Raw genomic sequence first — 19350 nt, 5'->3', positions numbered from 1 at the left:
GTTTCCTCCAACTCACCCTAGGCTCCTTGCCCAGGTATTGGGATCAGAGAGCAGAACACACAAGGGCCCACCATCCTCGCTCGTAGCTATGAAAGCCATCCTGGGTAGAATGGAAGGAGTTCCAGTGAGATGAAGCCTTCAAGGTTGTTTCCCAACATGCCCGTTTCATCAGATTTGGGTGGTGTGCTGGCCAGGAGCCGGTGGCTGCAATGCCTCCAACTGACTGAGGAGGACAGGAATGCGAGGGCGCTGCTGGGGGTCCACAGTCATCATAGAGGCCAAAAGCTGCCGCAAAGCTGAAGAATGCCTGTAGGGGTGGAGGCAGAGGACTGGAGGACTCCTACAATTGCTAAGATTCCAACTTGGCTGGCTCTAGGCAAGAGTCTACAGTGCTTGGTGTCTCTCTTGCTGCTCACCTGGGGCTTTGTGGGATGTTGAGTTCATTCTGCACAGCAAGGGCCACACTGTCACCCTTCTGGAACACCATATCATAAGGGCCTTCCCCAAACATCATGGCGTAAAGCACACAGCCTAGGGACTGAGCATAATTTGGTTAGTTACTGGAAAGGGGAAAAATGGTATCCTATTTATTGCTACGGTAAAAGAAGACCATGTAAGCTAAAAGTATGCCAACCTCACCCAGAGGAACTGTGTTAGCAGGAGGCTTCTCGAGCCCCTGCTTAGCTACTGCCTCCAGCCACAGTTCACCCGGTTCAGCCACAGAGATGACACCACTTCCTGAGGACAGTACCAGTGACGGTTCCCAGGAAGGAAGTAGAGATGGAGACATACTGTGGTTCTGGAGATTCATGTAACAGAAACCAAATATCTCCTTCCTTTTCCTCCGTAGTAGTACAGAGCCACACCCTTCTCCTCCCAGGTTCCCAGCCACATGCTCCTCACCCAGACATCAGTCCGCTCATCGATGACACAGTGGCTCTGCACAGAGAAAAGTTCAGGTGCCCGGTAGGAGATGGTGCACCGCTGGGCCGCCCAGTCCTGGAACAGTGCAACAGCACTCAAAAGTGGAGCACAAGCCATATCACTTGACCCAGTTGGTGTATGCATCAGAAGGAGTTGGGGATGGGAAGGAAATGGCCAAAGAACCTGGAGGTTCTCTTACCTGTAGAGTTAAGGCCTGGCGTGAGCCCTCCACCTGGATGCACGCTTGATTCATAGAACCCAAGTCCATTAAAACTGGCTGCCCCTCATCACCAAGCAAAATATTGGTGGGCTTCAGGTCCCTGGAGGGAAGGGAAAATGACCCAAGGATATCCGGTATGGGGAAGCTGGGATCCCAGGGAGCACCATGGGGAGAGTGCAGGGATACCTCAATTCTCTTGGCACAGCTCTTCTCCCCTTGGTGCCATAAGTGCATAGGGTCCCACTGACCTGTGTGCATAGCCTCTGGCATGAATGGCCTCAAGGCCTCTGCAGATACCCAACAACAACACAAGGATTTGGTCCTCAGTCAGGAAGTTGCCTTGGTCCTTCAGCCTTTCTATCTCATTCCACAGTGTACCTCTCTACAACACAAATTTTCCTGGGTTGAGATGTCTTTGAAGGCTCTACTACCTGGGACTCACTTCTGTTCTGTATTAAAGTCTGTTAACCTTTTGCCACATACACCTGTTACTGATCATCAGGGGCTTTGTGGGATGTCGAATAGCCCCAAATTTAAAATGGCCCAAACCAGGACATGTGTTCCTAGCGTATTTATGTCTGACTACCCACAGAGCCCTTGGGAGAGCCATGCAATCTGATACAATCCCTTCTGGAATCACCAGCCTTTCTGACCTTGAAGAAAGGTAGCAGCAGCCAGGCTTCCTGCTTGGCACCTCGTTCTTTCAGACAGTAAGCCACGAGGCGAAGGATGTTGGGATGCTGGAAGAGACGATGCATGTCCGCCTCTCGCTGGGCCTCTTCCTGGTCCTGCTGCTCGTGACACAGGATTCGCTTCAGGGCGTAGAAGTGTCCATCATGTAACCCCTCCACTAGGTCCACATAGCTGAACCCACTGTGGGCCAAAGGGGTCAGTGAAGGACCATCTCCCACACGGCTTGGACCCAGAGGAATTCCCTTAGGGAGGGGTGCCTCGCACATGGATGGAGTAGAAACCCTCCCAAGACGTGGCTCGCATACAGTTTCAAGACTCAGGATTTGAGCTCCTCAAGAGCAGGGACACAGAAATCACTGCGGTTCTATGGTCAGAGCACAAGATATTCAATTACTATCAAGTACCAACCAACGTTTATCTAGAGCTTATGAGCCAGGCACTGGGTGACATATTTAAAAAAATATACTATCTCAGTTCTCCCAAGTTCCTCGGTGAGTCATTATAATCATCTCCATTAAGCAGATGAAGAAACCACAGTTTACTTAAGGTCACACAAGGTGGATCCAGGAGGCCAGGGTACAGATTCCACTTTCCTGACCCATTCAGCTAAGTCGGGTGAGGTAGAATCTAAAGCTAACACGCTTATGTCTCTATCACGTGCTGGCCATTGTCCCTAAATGACCTGGGACTAGCTAAATGACTTCCAAACACTCACCCCTCCCCCAATTTCTGGATGAAGAGGTAACGCTTATTGTCAATGCTGACAGTTCCCCGGGAGCAGACACACAGTGCGTGGCCCATGTCTCAGTCATTCTCTTCAAGGATGGTCTGTCTTCCAGGGAGAGTGGGCTCTTCCAGGCGATGGGCTGGGGGTCCAGCGGAGCATGCTGGAATGAAAACAGCAGGTTTCATTGTCAAGAACAATTCTGAGAGCCACTGAGGTACCAATACGGAGAGCTCAGGTCCAGCTCCAGGAACCCAGATTCGCGTCTAAAGAAAATAGACCCTGGCGACTCCAGCACTAAGAAGGCTGAGTTCTGGCGCTTCAGAGCGTCAAGCCACGTTGCGTCTTACCAGGCCGCTTCCTCCAACCCCGGCACACCTTCGGCCAGGTCCGGCTCTCACGCCCGTCGGGCATGGGGTGGCTGCTTAGGAGGTGCGGGACTCGAGCCCACCTCTGGCTGAGCCCACCCTCCGAAGCCCGGGACCGAGCACAGGATCTGCCAGTACAGACTCTTCTTCAGTGACCTGGCTCGGGCCTGAGCAAAGAGCCAGGGACCGGAAGCCACGGTGACATCATCAGTCCGCGTCGAAGTAACGGCCCGCCGTATCCTAGCAACAAGAGGTAGCGGTAGCAAGAGGATGTGGGGACCCGGAAGTGAGAGGCGGGGGCCCGGCTAGACCTGGGGACGTGGAATGGTTCCTGTATCTCCCCGAGGGTTCCCACTTGGCCTTCAGTAGGGGTCAAGACGCAGGGACGCAGGGACTTGTACCAAAGGGGAGAAAAGCCGGGCTCTACCAATGTCGGAGGTAGGAGGCCTCATACCTCCCGCGCGCTGGAGTCAGAAAGTAGCCTACTACAGTCTAGCTTGGAGGAGGGTCCTAGGAGGGATGGGTGCTGACCCTTAGATGCCTGGAGGTCTGATTCCGTAGCACTTTCAGACCTCTGGCCTGTGTTCCATTGCCTTAGCTAGTGTCGGAGTGCTCCTTTGAACCAGAGGGCCAGTTTCTAAGTCTGGTCCTAATGGTCACACATTAGTGTGACCGCCAGGAAGAGATTTCGCCTCTCAGATTCTCACTCTTCCCCACTGTAAGTCAGAAGTACCTAGGGCTAAGTAAGGGTTGTGAATTATGAGACCAAACTGACTAGTTCCAATCTCAGCTCTGCTGAACTAATTGTGACTTTGGACAGCCACTTAATTCATTTTCCTCGTGTGTAATGATAATGATGAGAATGATAATTATTTCCTGACTTTTTTCAAGATTAAATGAAATGTCTTTCGTATATTATATGACACATAGCCTTCAATATGTGTCAATAAACAGAAATCGTCGTGTTTTCTACCCGGATTCTTACATCTACAGTTGTGAAGGCAGGAGAAATGGACATTTGGATTTCCAAGTCTTTGCACTATGCAGTTTGTTTTGCATCTCTTGCCTAGACAGGCAGATATATTGGAAAGGGATGCATCTCCACCAAAAAAAAAAAAAAAAAAAAAAAAAAAGTGACCAAACAGACCCCTTGTAACCCAGTTACCCCTTTTCATAGTCGTGATCACCATGAAGATTTTCTACGTTTTTCACTGTTTTAGCCCTAGTTCTCACTCATATATATGTATGATATGTGCCAGATTCTTTGCTAGCCATGAAGATACAAGACACCCTACAAAGTTCAGTGTAGAAGGTCTGGGGTAGGACCCGGGATTCTGCATTCCTAACGAGCTCCCAAGTGATGTTGATGAAGCCAACTAGCGAACAGCACTTTGAGTAGCAAGATGTAGAGGATTTTATAAACTAGCGGAGAGTGGGTGGCTGCAGGCAAAAGGCAAAGTCCGGGTTAACTGCCTGAAAACTTGAGGTGGTCTCCGCCCCTTTGCTTGCTGAGGTTCCCTCCCAGGAATCCGCCACGTGACGGATTCTAGGAGGCAGCCCTCCTAGAGCAGAAGAACCCTTTAAGTGCCGTGGCTGCGAAGATGCCACCTGACCTGCCTTCCCTGCTGCTGCGGCTTGTGATGCTGCTACTGCTGCTACTGTCCCAGGTAAACTGAGAGGTCCAACTGCCTGTCTGGGTGTCGAGGGGAGGGAAACAGAACCGGAAGAAGAGAGACGGTCAACCACCAACAGGGCCAGTTCAATCTCTTAAGCACTTGGTAGACGCTGACCCTTGCTCCAGACCTCTGCTGAGCCAGGCTTTCTCCCTTGCAGACAGAGGCTCGCTCCTTCGTAGTGGATCGGCAACATGACAGATTCCTCCTGGACGGAGTCCCGTTCCGCTATGTTTCTGGCAGCCTGCATTACTTTCGCGTACCGCGGGTACTTTGGGCCGACCGGCTTCTCAAGATGCGTTTGAGCGGCCTCAATGCTGTACAGTTGTAAGAAGTGCTGTCGAGCGCTTGGCGGTCACTCTTTCTTAGAAATGGGTCCCCAGGAAAACAGACTGAGTTTGAAAAGGGTTTGAGCTCCAGGACTTCTCAGGCAAGGGTGGGAAGGGCTTCCCAGAACCTCCTCCTAGCTGCTTCTCTCTCTGCAAATCCTGAGTCCGCTAGTTCCCTCTGGGTCCTGTTAACATCTTCCTTTCTCAGTTATGTGCCCTGGAACTACCATGAGCCAGAACCTGGGGTCTATAACTTTAACGGCAGCCGGGACCTCGTCGCCTTTTTGAATGAGGCAGCTAGAGCGAAACTGTTGGTCATTCTTAGACCAGGACCTTACATCTGTGCAGAGTGGGAGATGGTGAGTTAGCTGGAGAAGGGCAGAACTGAAGGAGAAGTAACTGTGGGGCTTCAAATACTCCTTTCTGCTCATACTCTACGGGCCATTTCCAGCACTATACCCAGCTCTCTCCCTTCTTACCTCGCCCATTGCCCGCCCCCCCAAAAAAAAACAAAGCTATCTGCAGCTCAAGGGGTAGCTTATCCTGTAATCCCAGCACTTAGGAGGCTGAGACAGGAAGACTGTTGTTCTTGAGGCTAGCCTGTGCTACAGAGTGAAACCCTGTCTCAAAGCAAAACAAAACCCCTGTGGGCTTATGTGTTGCCTTTATGTTTTTCTCAAGGGAGGTCTCCCATCTTGGTTGCTTCGAAAACCTAATATTCGTCTGAGAACCTCAGATCCAGGTGAGTTGAGACAAAAGATTTGAGTGCCTGAACAAGCCTCCCTCACTTGGAGGTCATGCATTTATTCTTTCCTTCATGTCTAGCAGAATGCTAGAAACTGGGAACTGAGAGACTAGTCCCTGTGCACAGTAAACTTACAATGATGTGAGATGCCTAGCACACATGCGATGCACACCTTCAAGCCCATCTACAAGGTAGAGACAGGAGAATCATGAGTTCAAGACCATCCTCTATAGTCTCAATTTGCCTCCATTTCCCTTTCCTCTAAGTGCTGGACTGTCTGGGATGCAGTCCTCTACGTGCTGGACTGTCCTGGGATGCAGTACTTGGATATATATACATATATATCCAAAATATATATACATATATATCCAAAAATAATATATATTTTTAAAATATATATATATTCTAATTGTGTTCTAAGTGTGGTCATCTCATCCATTTGTGTGACAGAATTAACCCATGAAGTATCTAATGACTCCCAAATATGCAGCTTCCTCCTAAGACTTCCTCTATCCATACTAAATCCCTATGTTGCTTTTCTACCTAGACAAAAGGTGCAGCGATGTAACTGAAACTAAGTTTCTGGCATGTCTTCCCGTCTCAGCCAGTGGTGCTGCACCCCATCCGGGCTCTCTAAACCCTGTGGTGCAACCCTGCACACCTCTCCTGCATTCACACTCTTTCGTGTGGCCCTGCATTCAGGTCATCAGAAAATCTTGTCAGTGTAACTCTCAACAGCATTGGATTTCATGATTTCCAATCACTTCTGCTGGCCCAAACCTCCCCTCGCTGGCATCTCAACTGCACCCTCATTGCCCTTCCTGGTTTGCTTTCCCTCCTGTGTAGTCTTCTTAGTCTAGCAGCCAGTGAGCTTCTGTGGAAATGGGTCAGTCATACATCTCAGATCATACCATATTTCCACCTAACCCTCCCTAATAAGCTCTCCTCTCATTCAGAATAGGAACTACTTGAAACAGTCCACTAGGCCCTAGGCTCGTCTTCCTGGTATCTGCTGCACTGCCTTGCTCACTTGCCCAGCCTCATTGCTGTTCTTCGATACTTGCCAGCCTCAGGTTCTAAGACCTTTGCATGTGGTGTTCCTGCAGCACCTCTGCAGAAATCACCATCGATGATACTTCCTGCCACCTAAATTTTAAGCATCCCATACTGAACTATCGTATGCTTCCTTTCCTGTCTTGTAGTTTCTCTCGGGTGTTTGTCTACCTCCACTCGTAGAAAGAGAATTCACAAGACAGAGGCTTTTTTTTCTGTTTCCTTCCCTTCTATACACCTAGAACAGTGCTTGAAGCATAGTAAGCACCCATAAATATTTGTTGAATGAATAAATGTGGTTTTATATGTGCTTGGATGAACCTCCTTTATGTGGAACTTAAAAAGAAAAATAATTAGGGGCTGGAGAGATGGCTCAGCAGCTAAGAGCATTGACAGCTCTTCCAGAGGTCCTGAGTTCAATTCCCAGCAACCACATGGTGGCTCACAGCCATCTATAATGAGATCTGGTGCCCTCTTCTGGCTTGCAGAGATACATGGAGGCAGGATGTTATATACATAATAAATATATAAATAAATCTTTAAAAAAAAGAAAAAATGGGCGTGGTGGCACATGTCTTTAGCCCCAGCACTTGGGTGACAAAGGCAGGCGCGTATCTGTGAGTTCAAGGCCACCCTGGTCCACATAGAAAATTCTAGGCCAGTCACGGCTACCTTGTAAGACTTCTTTTCAAACAAAAAATTAAGAAATAATGTTTATGGGCTGGGTCAACAAGTAAAGGTACTCGCTTCCAGCGCTGCCAGCCTGAGTTTGATTCCCTTGGATGCATGTGGTAAAGGAGAGATCTAATTCTGCAAGTTATCCTTTGACTTCAACAAGCATGCCATGGCTTGAGTGCACACACACACATACACACACACACAATAAATGTCATTACAAACTTCTTTTAAGACCATTAATCCTAGAGTTTGGGAGGCAGAGGCAGGCGGATCTCTGTGAGTTCGAGGCCAGTCTGATTTATATAGTGAGTTCCAAGATAGTCAGGGCTACATAGGAAGACCCTGTCTATTAAAAAAAAAATTAAGGCATAAGTAAAGATGCCTGTCACCGCCGGGCAGTGGTGGCGCACGCCTTTAATCCCAGCACTCAGGAGGCAGAGGCAGGCGGATCTCTGTGAGTTTGAGACAAGCCTGGTCTACAAGAGCTAGTTCCAGGACAGGCTCCAAAACCACAGAGAAACCCTGTCTTGAAAAACCAAAAAAAAAAAAAAAAGAAAGATGCCTGTCACCAAGTCTAATGACCAGAGTTTGATATTTGGGACCCAAATGGTAGGAGAAAGTTGACTCCTGAAGGTTGACTTTCATTCGTGTGCCACCACACCACATACATTTATACACACACACACACACACACACACACACACACACACTCATACTCATGTCAGTGTTACTCTCAACAACACTGAATTTAACTACTTCTGGTTCTACTGCTATCTGCTGGTCTAAACCACCCCTAAGCTGTCATATCATAATAGCATATACATACACATACAAATAAATAAATGCAAATTTAAAAATATGAGCATAAAGAATTGAGGCATAAGTTAACATCAGCTAGAGAAAGGGGGATAGGAGAGAAATGTCAGAAAGAGGAAATAAGATGCATGAAGGTGTTGAGGGGGAAACATAAAAGTAGTAAATAGGAGTTGAGAATGTAAGACGTGAAATCACATAGACTGTTCATTAGATAAGAGTCCATACAAGCCAAATGCTACTTTTCTGTGAAATTTCACAGCACTCTTTGGTGTAAACTGATTATTTAATAGCTCCATATTGTATGTTTAGCCTGTTTTCTTACGTGGAGTCTTTGGAAACACTATAGTTTCCCATACTCCTAGAGCTTCCGCTGAGAGTCACTGCTCCTGAGTCTAGGTCCATCAGAGCACTGACTTCTAGAGAAGCAGATTTGACTTCCAGCCCATGTGGTAGCTCGTGACCATCTGTAACTACAGTTCCAGAGGAGCCAATGCCCTCTTCTGGTCTCCTCTGCAGTCACCAACACATGGTACAAAGACACAACATGCAGGCAAAACATTCATACACATAAAAGAATAAATAAAGACAACAGAATTCTAAAAGGGTTCAGTTGTGAGCCTGGAGTGTAGCACCGCGCATTGTGGAGACTGTCAAGGATGCTGGGGAGGGGCTGGGAACATCCAGTGGTCCCTAATGAGCAGAGCTCACTGCTCCTTCCTTTAGCTTTCCTTGCTGCTGTGGACTCCTGGTTCAACGTCTTGCTACCCAAGATATATCCATTTCTCTACCACAATGGGGGCAACATCATTAGCGTTCAGGTATGAATGGGAAGTGGACTGGGCAAGAGAAGTGGGTACAAGGTATCCTTAACCTTCATTACCTCACAGCCAGGACACTCTCTTTGCTTTTTGGCAGGTGGAGAATGAATATGGTAGCTACAGGGCCTGTGACTTCAAGTATATGAGACACTTGGCTGGCCTCTTCCGGGCATTACTAGGAGACAAGATCTTGCTCTTCACCACAGATGGGCCTCAAGGACTCAAATGTGGTTCCCTCCAGGGACTCTATACCACTATAGATTTTGGCCCAGGTCTCCCAGACAAGGGTTGGGAGTGGTGTCTGGGCACCTCTGTGATATTTGTTTTTTACCCTTGTTTCTTTTTGCAGCTGACAACATTACCAAAATATTTTCCTTGCTTCGGAATTATGAACCCCATGGACCATTGGTGAGGAGCCATCAGGAAGGGGAATCAGAAAAATGACCTGCCTGGAATGGGACCAGCTCTGTTCCCACCTCACTGTGGCCCCTTTCACTTTTCCCTCTAGGTGAACTCTGAGTACTATACAGGCTGGCTGGATTACTGGGGCCAAAACCACTCCACCCGGTCCAGCCTGGATACAGCCCAAGGATTGGAAAAGATCCTCCAGTTGGGAGCCAGTGTGAACATGTAACTGGGGACACAACTATGTTCCTGGGAGGTGGGGTTTTGAGTTAAGATTTCATATGTCCGACTCGGTCCTTTCTCCCACCTACCCCCACTTTAGGTACATGTTTCATGGAGGTACTAACTTTGGATACTGGAATGGTGAGTGCCGTTCCTGTGGTGGAAGTAGGGAGGGAACAAGGGGCTGAAATCTCAGGCTGGACAGATTAGGGTGTTTAGAAGCTGGGTGTTACTGCTGCTTTCCCTCTAATCACAAGGCTTTCTGCACAAAGCTCTTGGCTTAGAATTTATCACCTAAGATGTTGAATTAATTAAATTACTTTAACCCAGGTGCTGACGAGAAGGGGCGCTTCCTTCCGATTACTACCAGCTACGACTACGATGCACCCATATCTGAAGCAGGGGATCTCACACCTAAGTTTTTTGCACTTCGAAATGTCATCAGCAAGGTGCCCTTTTATTAACTGGGGAGAAGGGAGAATACCCATATCGTTAAGGAACCCTACAAAATGGTGGTGTTTGACTGGGTAACAGGGCCCTCCTAGCAATCCATGAAGCATTTACCACTCATATGGATCATCTGGGGGAACTATACGCATGTGAAAAATTATAGGGTCTTCATGGCTCCCTGCAGCCCGTCCCTGGGTTCCAGGTCAAGAACCTTCTTTTAGGGCCTTGGATTATTTTGGTTTTCCTATGACTACTGAGAGAATTTGGGCTCAGTTCCAGGAAATTCCTTTGGGACCTTTACCTCCCCCCAGCCCCAAGATGAAGCTTGGACCTCTGACTATGAACCCGGTAAGTTTCTCCTCCTCTTTCCTGATCTTATACCATTGTTTTCTGAATCACTTATTCTGAGCAGCCCTCAATTCAGACACTTAGCAGTTTGGTTGCCCCTTTTTCCTCACAGGATGGGAATTTGCTGTCTTTCCTAGACTTTCTCTGTCCCCACGGCCCCATCCGTTCAGTTTTGCCATTGACCTTTGAGGCTGTGAAGCAGGTAAGGCATAAACTCACATCTGATGGGAATGGCAGACTCTTTCAATAGCTATAGCCAAAAGTTCCTCTAGCTACCAATCTTCCTCACAGTGTCCGTCCTCATCACCAGTTCATCTTAAGGTACCCATTCTTCTTTATCTAGGACCATGGCTTTATGCTATACCGGACCTATCTGACTTTCACTGTTTTTGAACCAACACCATTCTGGGTGCCAAATAATGGAGTTCATGACCGTGCCTATGTGATGGTGGATGGGGTAAGAACCTAAGTCCCAACCAATTTATTATCTCAGTTCCTTCCCTTCCCCCCAAACCCTATAGCTTTACAGTTTCCCCATTTCTAGCCCTTCCCACCTGTTTGCCCACATGGACAGAGGTTCAGGTAACTATCTAGGATGAGGAAGAAGGTAATTCAGGATGGTTTTACCCAGGGATGTAGTGGGGCACACGTGCATTCCCAGCACTCAGCAGGCTGCAGGAGGGAAGTCACATGGGCTGTATGGTGAGTTTTGGCAGTCTGGACTACATGGAGACCCTGTCTCAAGAAAGCAGAATACCAGAACAGTAGATTACCAACAAGATGAGCACATCGTCCCCAAATGCAGTGTTCTAGTGTGATTCACTATGCAGTTCCCTGGTGGCCAGGAACTGAATGCTGGGCCTTTGCCTTCCTAGAGCCCATCTGTTATCCACAGGTGTTCAAGGGTGTCCTGGAACGGAACTTGAAACAGGAACTATATTTGACTGGGAAAGTGGGGGCCAAGCTGGATATATTGCTAGAGAATATGGGGAGGCTCAGTTTTGGGTCTAACCACAGTGACTTCAAGGTAAGCTGGTTTTGCCTGTTCTTCCCCAGTACTGATCCCCTCTCTTGGAGAACACGGCCTAATGGAAGAACTCCATCCTTAGGCTTCTGCAGAGAGCAGTGCTTGAGGATGTGGACATGGCCAGTTACATTCCAGAGCTTGACTGGGGATAGAGTAGGCCCTTGTGTGAACTCAGGAAATCACTTCTCATTTGTCTCCCCACAGGGTCTGTTAGAAACACCACTTCTTGGGCAGACACTCCTCACCGAGTGGACTATGTTCCCTCTCAAGATTGATAAGCTTATAAGGTGGTGGTTCCCCCTGCAGCTGGTCAAAAGAGCACAGCCTCAAGTTTTTTCTGTTCCTGCCTTCTATTCCACAACATTTTCAGTGTTAGGCAAACTTGGAGACACGTTTCTGCATCTATCTGGATGGACCAAGGTATTGCTAATGGTGGTAGTTGAAGTGTGGGGGGCACATTACAAGAAAAACAATCTGGGACTAGAAATTCCTAATCTGATTAGAAGTCTGGAAGGGGCAATTCCACCCCATGGAAAGCTGAACCTTTGTTTTTCCACTCCATCCCTTCTCCCAGGGTCAAGTATGGATCAATGGGTTTAACTTGGGCCGGTACTGGACAAAGCGGGGTCCACAGCAGACCCTATATGTGCCAAGACATCTGCTGCTTAATAGATCGATCAACAAAGTCACATTGCTGGAGCTAGAAAATATACCGCGTGAGCCCACAATCCAATTTTTGGATAAGCCTATCCTCAATAGCACTTTGCACTGGGGCTATACCTATTTTCTCTCAGAAACACAAAGTTCATATGAACCAATGGAGTTAAGTGGACACTGAAAGAAAGATGACCCTTGAATCTGGGACACAGGGCAAGATCCTTTGGTGCTGGTCACAGTGGCCATAAAGAATCAAAAGCTACAGTCCCACCGAATGTAAGTACAGATACAGTTTTCTTGCCAAACTTTATTGTGATTAAAATTCCAAAGACAGTACTGGCTCCACACACCTCTGTGGCCCTGGCTTTGCCCTTGTTCCCGAGTGTCTTTCACCCCCATCTTCCACATAACCTTGAGCTTCATGAGGAGAAAGAAAAACTCTAGGTCTGAATGTGTCCTCTCGGGGCCTAGAGTTGCCCCCAGGTGGCTATAAGAAATCAGGAAGAAGACCTCTCTGCCTGACTGCGATGGTCTCGAAGGCAACGTGTGGAGCAGAAAGAGAAGTCGAGGTAGTGAAAGGGAATGAGGCCTTGGAGGGACACTCCACAACTCCAACAGCGTCTGAACAAAAGAAGAAAAATGACTGGACAGGTACCACACAAACTTTCCCCAGCCCGTAAAGGGCCCAGGGAATCTCAAATTCCCTCCGTGATCCTACGGAACACCATGAAGACACTTGTTCTCCTTACCCCTGGTGACTCCTACTACACAGAAGCCCGCCCTTTCACTCATTCCGTGGCCCCCATACCCAGCTTTGCCAACTGCAGAGTCAGGAACTGGAGGGCTCGGGGCTCCCAACTGGGCAGCAAATCGGCGCTCTGCAGCCAGAGCTCTCTGAAAAACAGAGCAGATGTTAAAGAAAAGTCCCAGAGGTGAACAGCACACCCAGGAAATGACAGCTCAATCTGGGGAGTCGAGGTAGGCTCTTATGGAAGCCTCGCAGGGCAAGACTCAATGGCCTCACCTTCTCTCGGTCACTGAGAGCAGCAAATCGCCGTTGCTCTTCTTGCTCCCGTTCCTCCTGCTCCCTCTGCTTCTGCCGCTGTTGCTCCCGCTGCCGTCGAGCTGCCTTCTGCTCCTTTTTCTTTGTAGCCTGCCGGGCCTCCATTTCATGAGTCAGTGGCCCTGGTACCTAGAGGATTTCCCAAAAATATTGCAAAACTACAAGTAGAAAGGACCTAGTGAGGATCTCTGAAGCCCTCCCACTCGGTGGCTCCTTTTCCAGCTCACCCGAGCCTTGTTGTAATCAAAAGCATCAGGATTCTTCTCCATGAACCTTCGGAATTCATTACGTGTTGATTTGTCAGCTGCTACGGTATAAGGTGGCCGAGCCCTAGTGTCCCTAAGGACAAAAACCCAAAACCGAGTTCAACTTGCCTCCTGCTTTTCCTGGCATCCCCGAGGAAACAGTGTCAGGTGCCAGCGGGAGCTGCCACGTTACACTCTTTAATCCTAACTGGCTCAGGATGGAGATACTTACTGCACAGTGGGGTCAGCGCCTGCCTCCAGCAGCAGGCGAACTACCGCGCCTCTTCCGCATGCAGCTGCTGCGTGCAGGAGAGTAAAGCCACCAGAGCCCAAAGGGGCACTGAGTAGGGACAGAACTCCAGGGTCTACAGGCCCAGGAGCTAGCTGCTGCTTTAGCACCTCAACTTCCCCAGCTCGGCAAGCAGATAGAAGCATATCCCAGAGCTCCAGCTGACCAAGGGCTTTGGCCTCATCAACCAAACTGTCCAGTGGGGCTGTAAACACTTGGTCTGGCTGTGACAATGGCGCATCTTCTTGAGGTTGCTGAAGAAGAGTCACATGTGTCCTACACTGCTGGTCTTGATTTCTCTCCTTCTTTTTCTTCCTCCTCCGCTTGGGCAATACTTCAAATTCACGAAGATCCAGGGTCCCCAGTGTCAATTCTACTAGCTCCAACTCTACTTGGGAGCCATCTTCTTCCTGAGACTCTGAACCTAGAAAAAAATATGATATTAGACCCATCTAAGGAATAGGGAGAGGGTAGAAGGATGTGGGCATCCTCAATGGGTTTACATTTATAAAAAGATACTCAGATCATCCTGAAATGAAGTGTTTTTATTCTGTCCCTGGACTTTCCCAGCGAACACCATTAGGACAAAGTAGAAGAAAGCACTACCATGGTGGTGCACACTTTTATTCCTAGCACTTGGAAGGCAGAGGTAGGTAAATCTCTGTGAGTTCAAGGCTAGCCTGATCTACAAAGAGAGCTCCCGGACAACCAGAGCTACATAGTGATGCCCTGTCTCAAAAAAAAAAGTAGAGGAAAGCAACAGCACCCAATCAAACTCAACACATTCTCTCCATGCTAAGTACCAGGACTATATCTATGAGCAGTAATAAGGTTTGGCAAGGTCACCAGCATGTCTCAGTTGATGGATGTGTTAGTGTACGCCTGTAGTGCCAGCATTCGGAAACTGGAGGCAGAAGACAGTGAGTTCAAGATCAGCCTGGGCTACATAGAGAGCTCCAGGCCAGCCTGGGCTAGACAACAAAGACTGTGCCTCGGTAAGGAAGCAATTTGGTATGGTGGCTCATGGGTATAATCCTAGCCATTTGGGAGGCTGAGGCAGGAAGATTATCATGGCACACATTTCAGGGCAGTGTGGGCTACACAGTGAGTTCTAGACCAGCCGGGGCTAAAATGAGACTGTCTCAGAACAACATACCTTATTTTATAAACAGTTGCTGGTAGCGATGAGTGGATGGGTGTGGATACGGTTTAAAGGCTCACCTATCAACTGGTAGATAGTCAGTTATAAAAATTGGTCACTGCATTTCCAAGGCAGGCATGCAGATATATTTGACAATTGCCAGATGGTACTCAAACCTTGCTTGAGTGACTCTTCATCCTGCCCAAGTGCCTTGTTTCCATCACTGGGGACCTCTGTTTTCTCTTTATCAGTAGCCTTTTTCCTCTCCTCTCTTACTGGCTCAGGTGAACAAAATCTGACCATTTCTCGAGGGTCTTCATCTGCCATGAAACAAAAAAGGTCTTTCTCAAACTTAAGTGTGAGGAAGCCAGCCCAGGTCAACTGGGCTGCAGTTCACAGGCTGGAAAACCCCATGGTCTATACAGGTCTGTGTATGAGGCCTGGAGTACTCACCATACACCTGCAAGGTGGTCAGCTTATGGAGCACACGCTGAAGCTCTCCAAAAGTAGGTCTTCGGGTGGTAAGGGGGATAGCCCAAAGTCGGGAGTCATTCCTTTGCAAGGGTGCCCCCTGGCCTCCAAAGAACAAAGACCGGCCAGAGCGTGGGGCACGTATCAGTATTGCTTCTGCCTCCCTCAGTGCATTAGCCCAGGTTGGCCCTGCCAGCAGGTCACGAACATCCTGAAGAAAGAAATTCTACTTAGCAGCCTGTCTTCACCTGCTCTTTAAAAAAAAAAAAAATCTCCAAACAAAACAATGGTTGTCTGATCATATGTAGGGAGTGGGAGCTAGAGAGGGAGAAAGAATGAAAATATTCCCAGAGAGCCTTATTCTATTGTCCACCCAGAAAACTAGCAAGACTGAGAGATCAGAGGACTATCACAGAGATTCGTGAGACCTAACTCACCTTATACAGCATGGCTTCATTGTAACGCCTCAAGCTGGCTCCAGCAGAACGTGATGCCCTACCCTGGGCATCCTGAAGCCCCTGCGCTGTGCCCCTCTTGGCCCGCACAGTATAACGGTGAAAGGTTTTGTGTGTCACCACTTCTCTTCTGTAGATGACACAAACTCAGTACTGGAGAGCAGCTCTCAGGTTAATAGGGTCCATCCTTACCCCATGCAGCACCCTCTCACCCTTGAAAGACTGCACCAGCAAAATGCCCAGCTGCAGCCATGAGCACCACGTAGTATCTGGGACCTCCACTTTGCAGGTTCTGTATCAGCAAGTCTGCTTTTTCTGGGGGAACCTATATGACAAATGCAACAGAAACATTTCATGTGATGCATACGTTAAGAACAAAAAACCATGTGTTACACTTGCGTTATCTCTTTCATTACAACTACCTTCGCCTCATTCCCATTTCACAAAGAAGGATATTTGAGATTTGGAGAGGCAGTGATAGAAGATGGGAATGGTAGAATCACAGTTTAGACTTAATCCCCTTATATTTGACCCTTCCAATATTCTGGCCAGTTTCAATTAAGGACTATGCTGTCGGGTACGATAGCCTAACCCAAAAGGAAGGGAGGAAATAAGACATGCATTGGCTAGAGGAAACACAGGCAGAGTGTATAAAAGCTGGAACTGATCACAAAACCTGCACTGTCACTTGCCTGGTGAGGGCCTAGGACACAGCGATAAGCATAAAAAAACTGGCCCTGGGCATTTCTGAAAAGGACCCGATGTGGGTAGAATCCTCGTGGTCGGTTAGGTTTCTCAAACTCAGCCCTCCCCTCATCCAGTGTTGGCAAGTCCTCTTCACTAGAGGAGTCTGAGTCTTCTGATCCTGAGATGCTGGAAAGATCTCCTGCAGACAGATAAAGGACATAGAAGTCTGACAAGCCATGTTTGACCTTTCTTCACACCCCTTGGCAACTCTTCCACCCCCACCTCCTGCTCCCATACAAGTTTTCCCATACACAGCATTACCTGTAGAGCTTTGCTTTTCAAAGTCCAAAGCAGACAGGACAGGCTTGTTCTTGAGACGCTGCTTTAGGTTAAAGCGATGCCAGTCGAGTTTATAATGTTCTCTCTGGTGTGAAGGAAAAGGGAGGAGCAGGTGGAAAGACATTCTATCTTGGCGCTGTACAGTAAGCAAAGCTAGTCACAGAACTCTAGGAAGTTTAACCAGGTAGCACCAAGTGCATTAGACAAAGCAGAGTCTACTTATCCCACCCACCAGGACACTTCTGCTGCTAACGGCTAGCCCTGTACCCTTGCCTTTTACCTGCTCCTGGTGGTTCTGGAAGACCTGGTCACAGGCTGAACAAAATAATTTCTCTGAAATATCCAGAGAACTTGGGGATACTTTTCTTCCTGAACTTGTGCTCTCTCCTGAACAGAAGAAAAGGGTAATTGAAAGTAGAAAGTGAACCTATAGTACCTAAAACTATAGCAAATACCTATTAAAAAGATAATACAGAAGAAAAAGATAGCATGGCCTTGCCTTCCAAGAATTTACGATCTGGAAAATATTAAATAAATGATGATACAGTGTTTTGTATAATAAATATACTTTTAAATCTTTTTTCTTTTTGGTGTTGGGGCTTTAAGACCTCACACATCTTTTGTTTGTTTGTTTGTTTTTGGAGACAAGGTTTCTCTGTGTTGCTTTGGAGCCAGTCCTAGAACTAGCTCTTGTAGACCAGGCTTGCCTTGAACTCAGAGATCTACCTGTCTCTGCCTCAAAAAAAAAAAAGGCCCTGTCTCAAAACCAAAACATTGATTCGGATAATGGGCCACCCATTACACCCCCTTGCTCCCAATAGTGAACTTGTGGATGTACATAGTGGCCTCTCTGAGGATGAGCAAGCTTACACCCAGGAAAACAAGTCCATGGAGACTCTTTCACCACATCTTGATACCTAAGCAAAACCTTACTTCAAGGTGTTTTAAAGAAAGCTGGACTTCAGTTCCCTACCCAGCAAGCCCTAAGATAATACTTCTGTAGTAGTGGGGATGGAACTCAGGTCTACTACTGAGCTACGTTTTTTCTTCTTCTGTTTTTGTTTGTTTGTTGTTGTTTGGTTTTGGGAGACAGGGTTTCTGTGTAGCTTTAGAGTCTGTCCTTGAGCTTGCCCTGTAGACCAGGCTGGCTTTGAACTCACAGTGCTGGGATTAAAGGCCTGCACCCACCGCTCAGCTTGTTTTTTTTTTTTTTTTTTTTTTTTTTCTGACAAGGTCTCACTTTATAGTCTAGGTTGTTCTCGAACCCCCACTTCTCCTTCCTGCCTGTTGCCTGTTTTCTAGGTGCTGGAATTACAGGTGTGTGCCACGACTCCCAGATTAAAATTACTTTTAACTATATAAAACCAGTTCCTAGATACTAATTTACATCTTATCGTTCCAATTACAATGGACAACCTAAGAAAAGTGCAAGAAAACACAACCAAAGACTAACGTATAAAATCAGTAACTTTGTATTATTATAAACACAAGGGAATAGATCTGACTAGAGTCCATTTCAATTTGAAACAGACCTAGGAACTGTGTTTTTTAAAGCAGTGGTATTAACATGACGAGATATAAAAACTAGAGACTTATTTGGCGACAATTCATGGGCCAGCGCTGTAAACTGCCCAAGGCTGAAATATGTTGGGGGGAGGGGATGTGTCCAACGGAAAGAATCAGTGTGGATTTCTAAGCTGGAAAATGACGGTGTGAAAGTCGGCCCTTGTTGACAGACTCCACGGAACCCTGTGACGTTCTTCATTAGGTCCGCCCCAAAGCATCCCAGATACCTGGGCAGGGAGCACGCGACGCCCCGGCCAGAGCCTCCTCGGGAACTTGGCTCACCAGGCTCAAGTCCCGAACGAGTAGAGCTTCCGAGCTGAGGTCCAACAGAGAGACCGAGGCAGGAGCCAGGGCTGCACCTGGAGCCGGCGACATGGCTGAAGCAGAACAACTCAAAAGCAGCTCCTGGAGCAGAAACGGAGGGAAGAAACAGTCCTCCAGGATAAGATTCTACTGCCGAGTCTCCAGCCGCCCCGGCTTGGCCATCTCCACTCAGAGAGCCCCTCGGCCCTCACCTGCTACCACGAATCAATTCTGCAGTAAACAGGTGAGGGTCTTATGGAACTGAAACGAAGAGCACCCAGAACCCAATCGAGTCCAGCAGTTACCAGTGGAAGGCTACCCAACTGATCGACTAGCTCCGATGCTGACAGAACCTCGTCAAACGCCCCCTGCCCTCAGAAGCCGCCCCTAAGGACCGGAGGGCCGAGCCCCAGGCACGTCGGCCGTTCTAAAGCTGGATTTCTGCAACACCGCAATCTGGTGGCTACGGGGCGGCGAAGGGGACACACAGCGGCGCCCGTAGCCCAACCCCGCACCACGTAGAGCACACTATTGGCCCTCTGCTCTGCAAGACCCGCCTCCAACCTTTCGTCCTGCCCCCTGAACCAAGAATTGGCCACCTTGTCTCCACCCACTTTGTTCATTGGTCAGACTGGCTGCGG

General features: G+C 48.1%; 3 protein-coding genes across 8 annotated transcripts; 1 reads left to right on the top strand and 2 right to left on the bottom strand.

Moving 5' to 3' along the window:
• Positions 1–6: 6 nt before the first annotated feature.
• On the bottom strand, positions 7–3094 carry Stk16 (serine/threonine kinase 16). Its single transcript, XM_050129557.1, has 8 exons — positions 2912–3094; positions 2553–2724; positions 1798–2017; positions 1393–1526; positions 1124–1244; positions 904–999; positions 417–538; positions 7–307 (listed from the first exon to the last, which is right to left on the bottom strand). Exons 2-8 carry the CDS (start codon positions 2636–2638, stop codon positions 169–171), a joined length of 918 nt encoding a protein of 305 aa, XP_049985514.1. The 5' UTR covers positions 2639–2724; positions 2912–3094; the 3' UTR covers positions 7–168.
• Positions 3095–3221: 127 nt separating this feature from the next.
• Glb1l (galactosidase beta 1 like) lies at positions 3222–12495 on the top strand. Of its 2 annotated transcripts, none has more exons than XM_050129555.1 (17): positions 3222–3367; positions 4443–4596; positions 4763–4929; positions 5140–5290; positions 5613–5673; positions 8947–9041; positions 9139–9313; positions 9391–9449; positions 9550–9671; positions 9769–9809; positions 9999–10117; positions 10392–10466; positions 10579–10668; positions 10810–10923; positions 11362–11493; positions 11698–11913; positions 12068–12495. In XM_050129555.1, exons 2-17 carry the CDS (start codon positions 4531–4533, stop codon positions 12329–12331), a joined length of 1947 nt encoding a protein of 648 aa, XP_049985512.1. In that variant the 5' UTR covers positions 3222–3367; positions 4443–4530; the 3' UTR covers positions 12332–12495. The 2 variants fall into 2 exon arrangements, with proteins under 2 accessions (XP_049985512.1, XP_049985513.1); XM_050129556.1 differs by having other exon boundaries at positions 3227–3367; positions 4455–4596.
• On the bottom strand, positions 12440–19163 carry Ankzf1 (ankyrin repeat and zinc finger peptidyl tRNA hydrolase 1). Of its 5 annotated transcripts, none has more exons than XM_050129552.1 (14): positions 19034–19163; positions 18634–18811; positions 17121–17227; positions 16823–16925; positions 16507–16700; positions 16027–16139; positions 15797–15944; positions 15342–15570; positions 15065–15208; positions 13691–14171; positions 13441–13552; positions 13175–13342; positions 12959–13044; positions 12440–12771 (listed from the first exon to the last, which is right to left on the bottom strand). In XM_050129552.1, exons 2-14 carry the CDS (start codon positions 18779–18781, stop codon positions 12648–12650), a joined length of 2157 nt encoding a protein of 718 aa, XP_049985509.1. In that variant the 5' UTR covers positions 18782–18811; positions 19034–19163; the 3' UTR covers positions 12440–12647. The 5 variants fall into 5 exon arrangements, with proteins under 5 accessions (XP_049985509.1, XP_049985508.1, XP_049985507.1 ...); XM_050129551.1 differs by having other exon boundaries at positions 18922–19144; XM_050129550.1 differs by having other exon boundaries at positions 18634–19144.
• Between the last annotated feature and the right edge of the window lie 187 nt (positions 19164–19350).

This window comes from Alexandromys fortis, unplaced genomic scaffold (genome assembly GCF_014885135.2).
Source record: "Alexandromys fortis isolate MF-2015 unplaced genomic scaffold, M_Fortis_MF-2015_v1.1 scaffold_319, whole genome shotgun sequence".
Taxonomy (NCBI): Eukaryota; Metazoa; Chordata; class Mammalia; order Rodentia; family Cricetidae; genus Alexandromys; species Alexandromys fortis.
The sequence above is the reverse complement of the archived record's forward strand: the minus strand, read 5'-3'. Positions and strand labels throughout refer to the sequence as shown.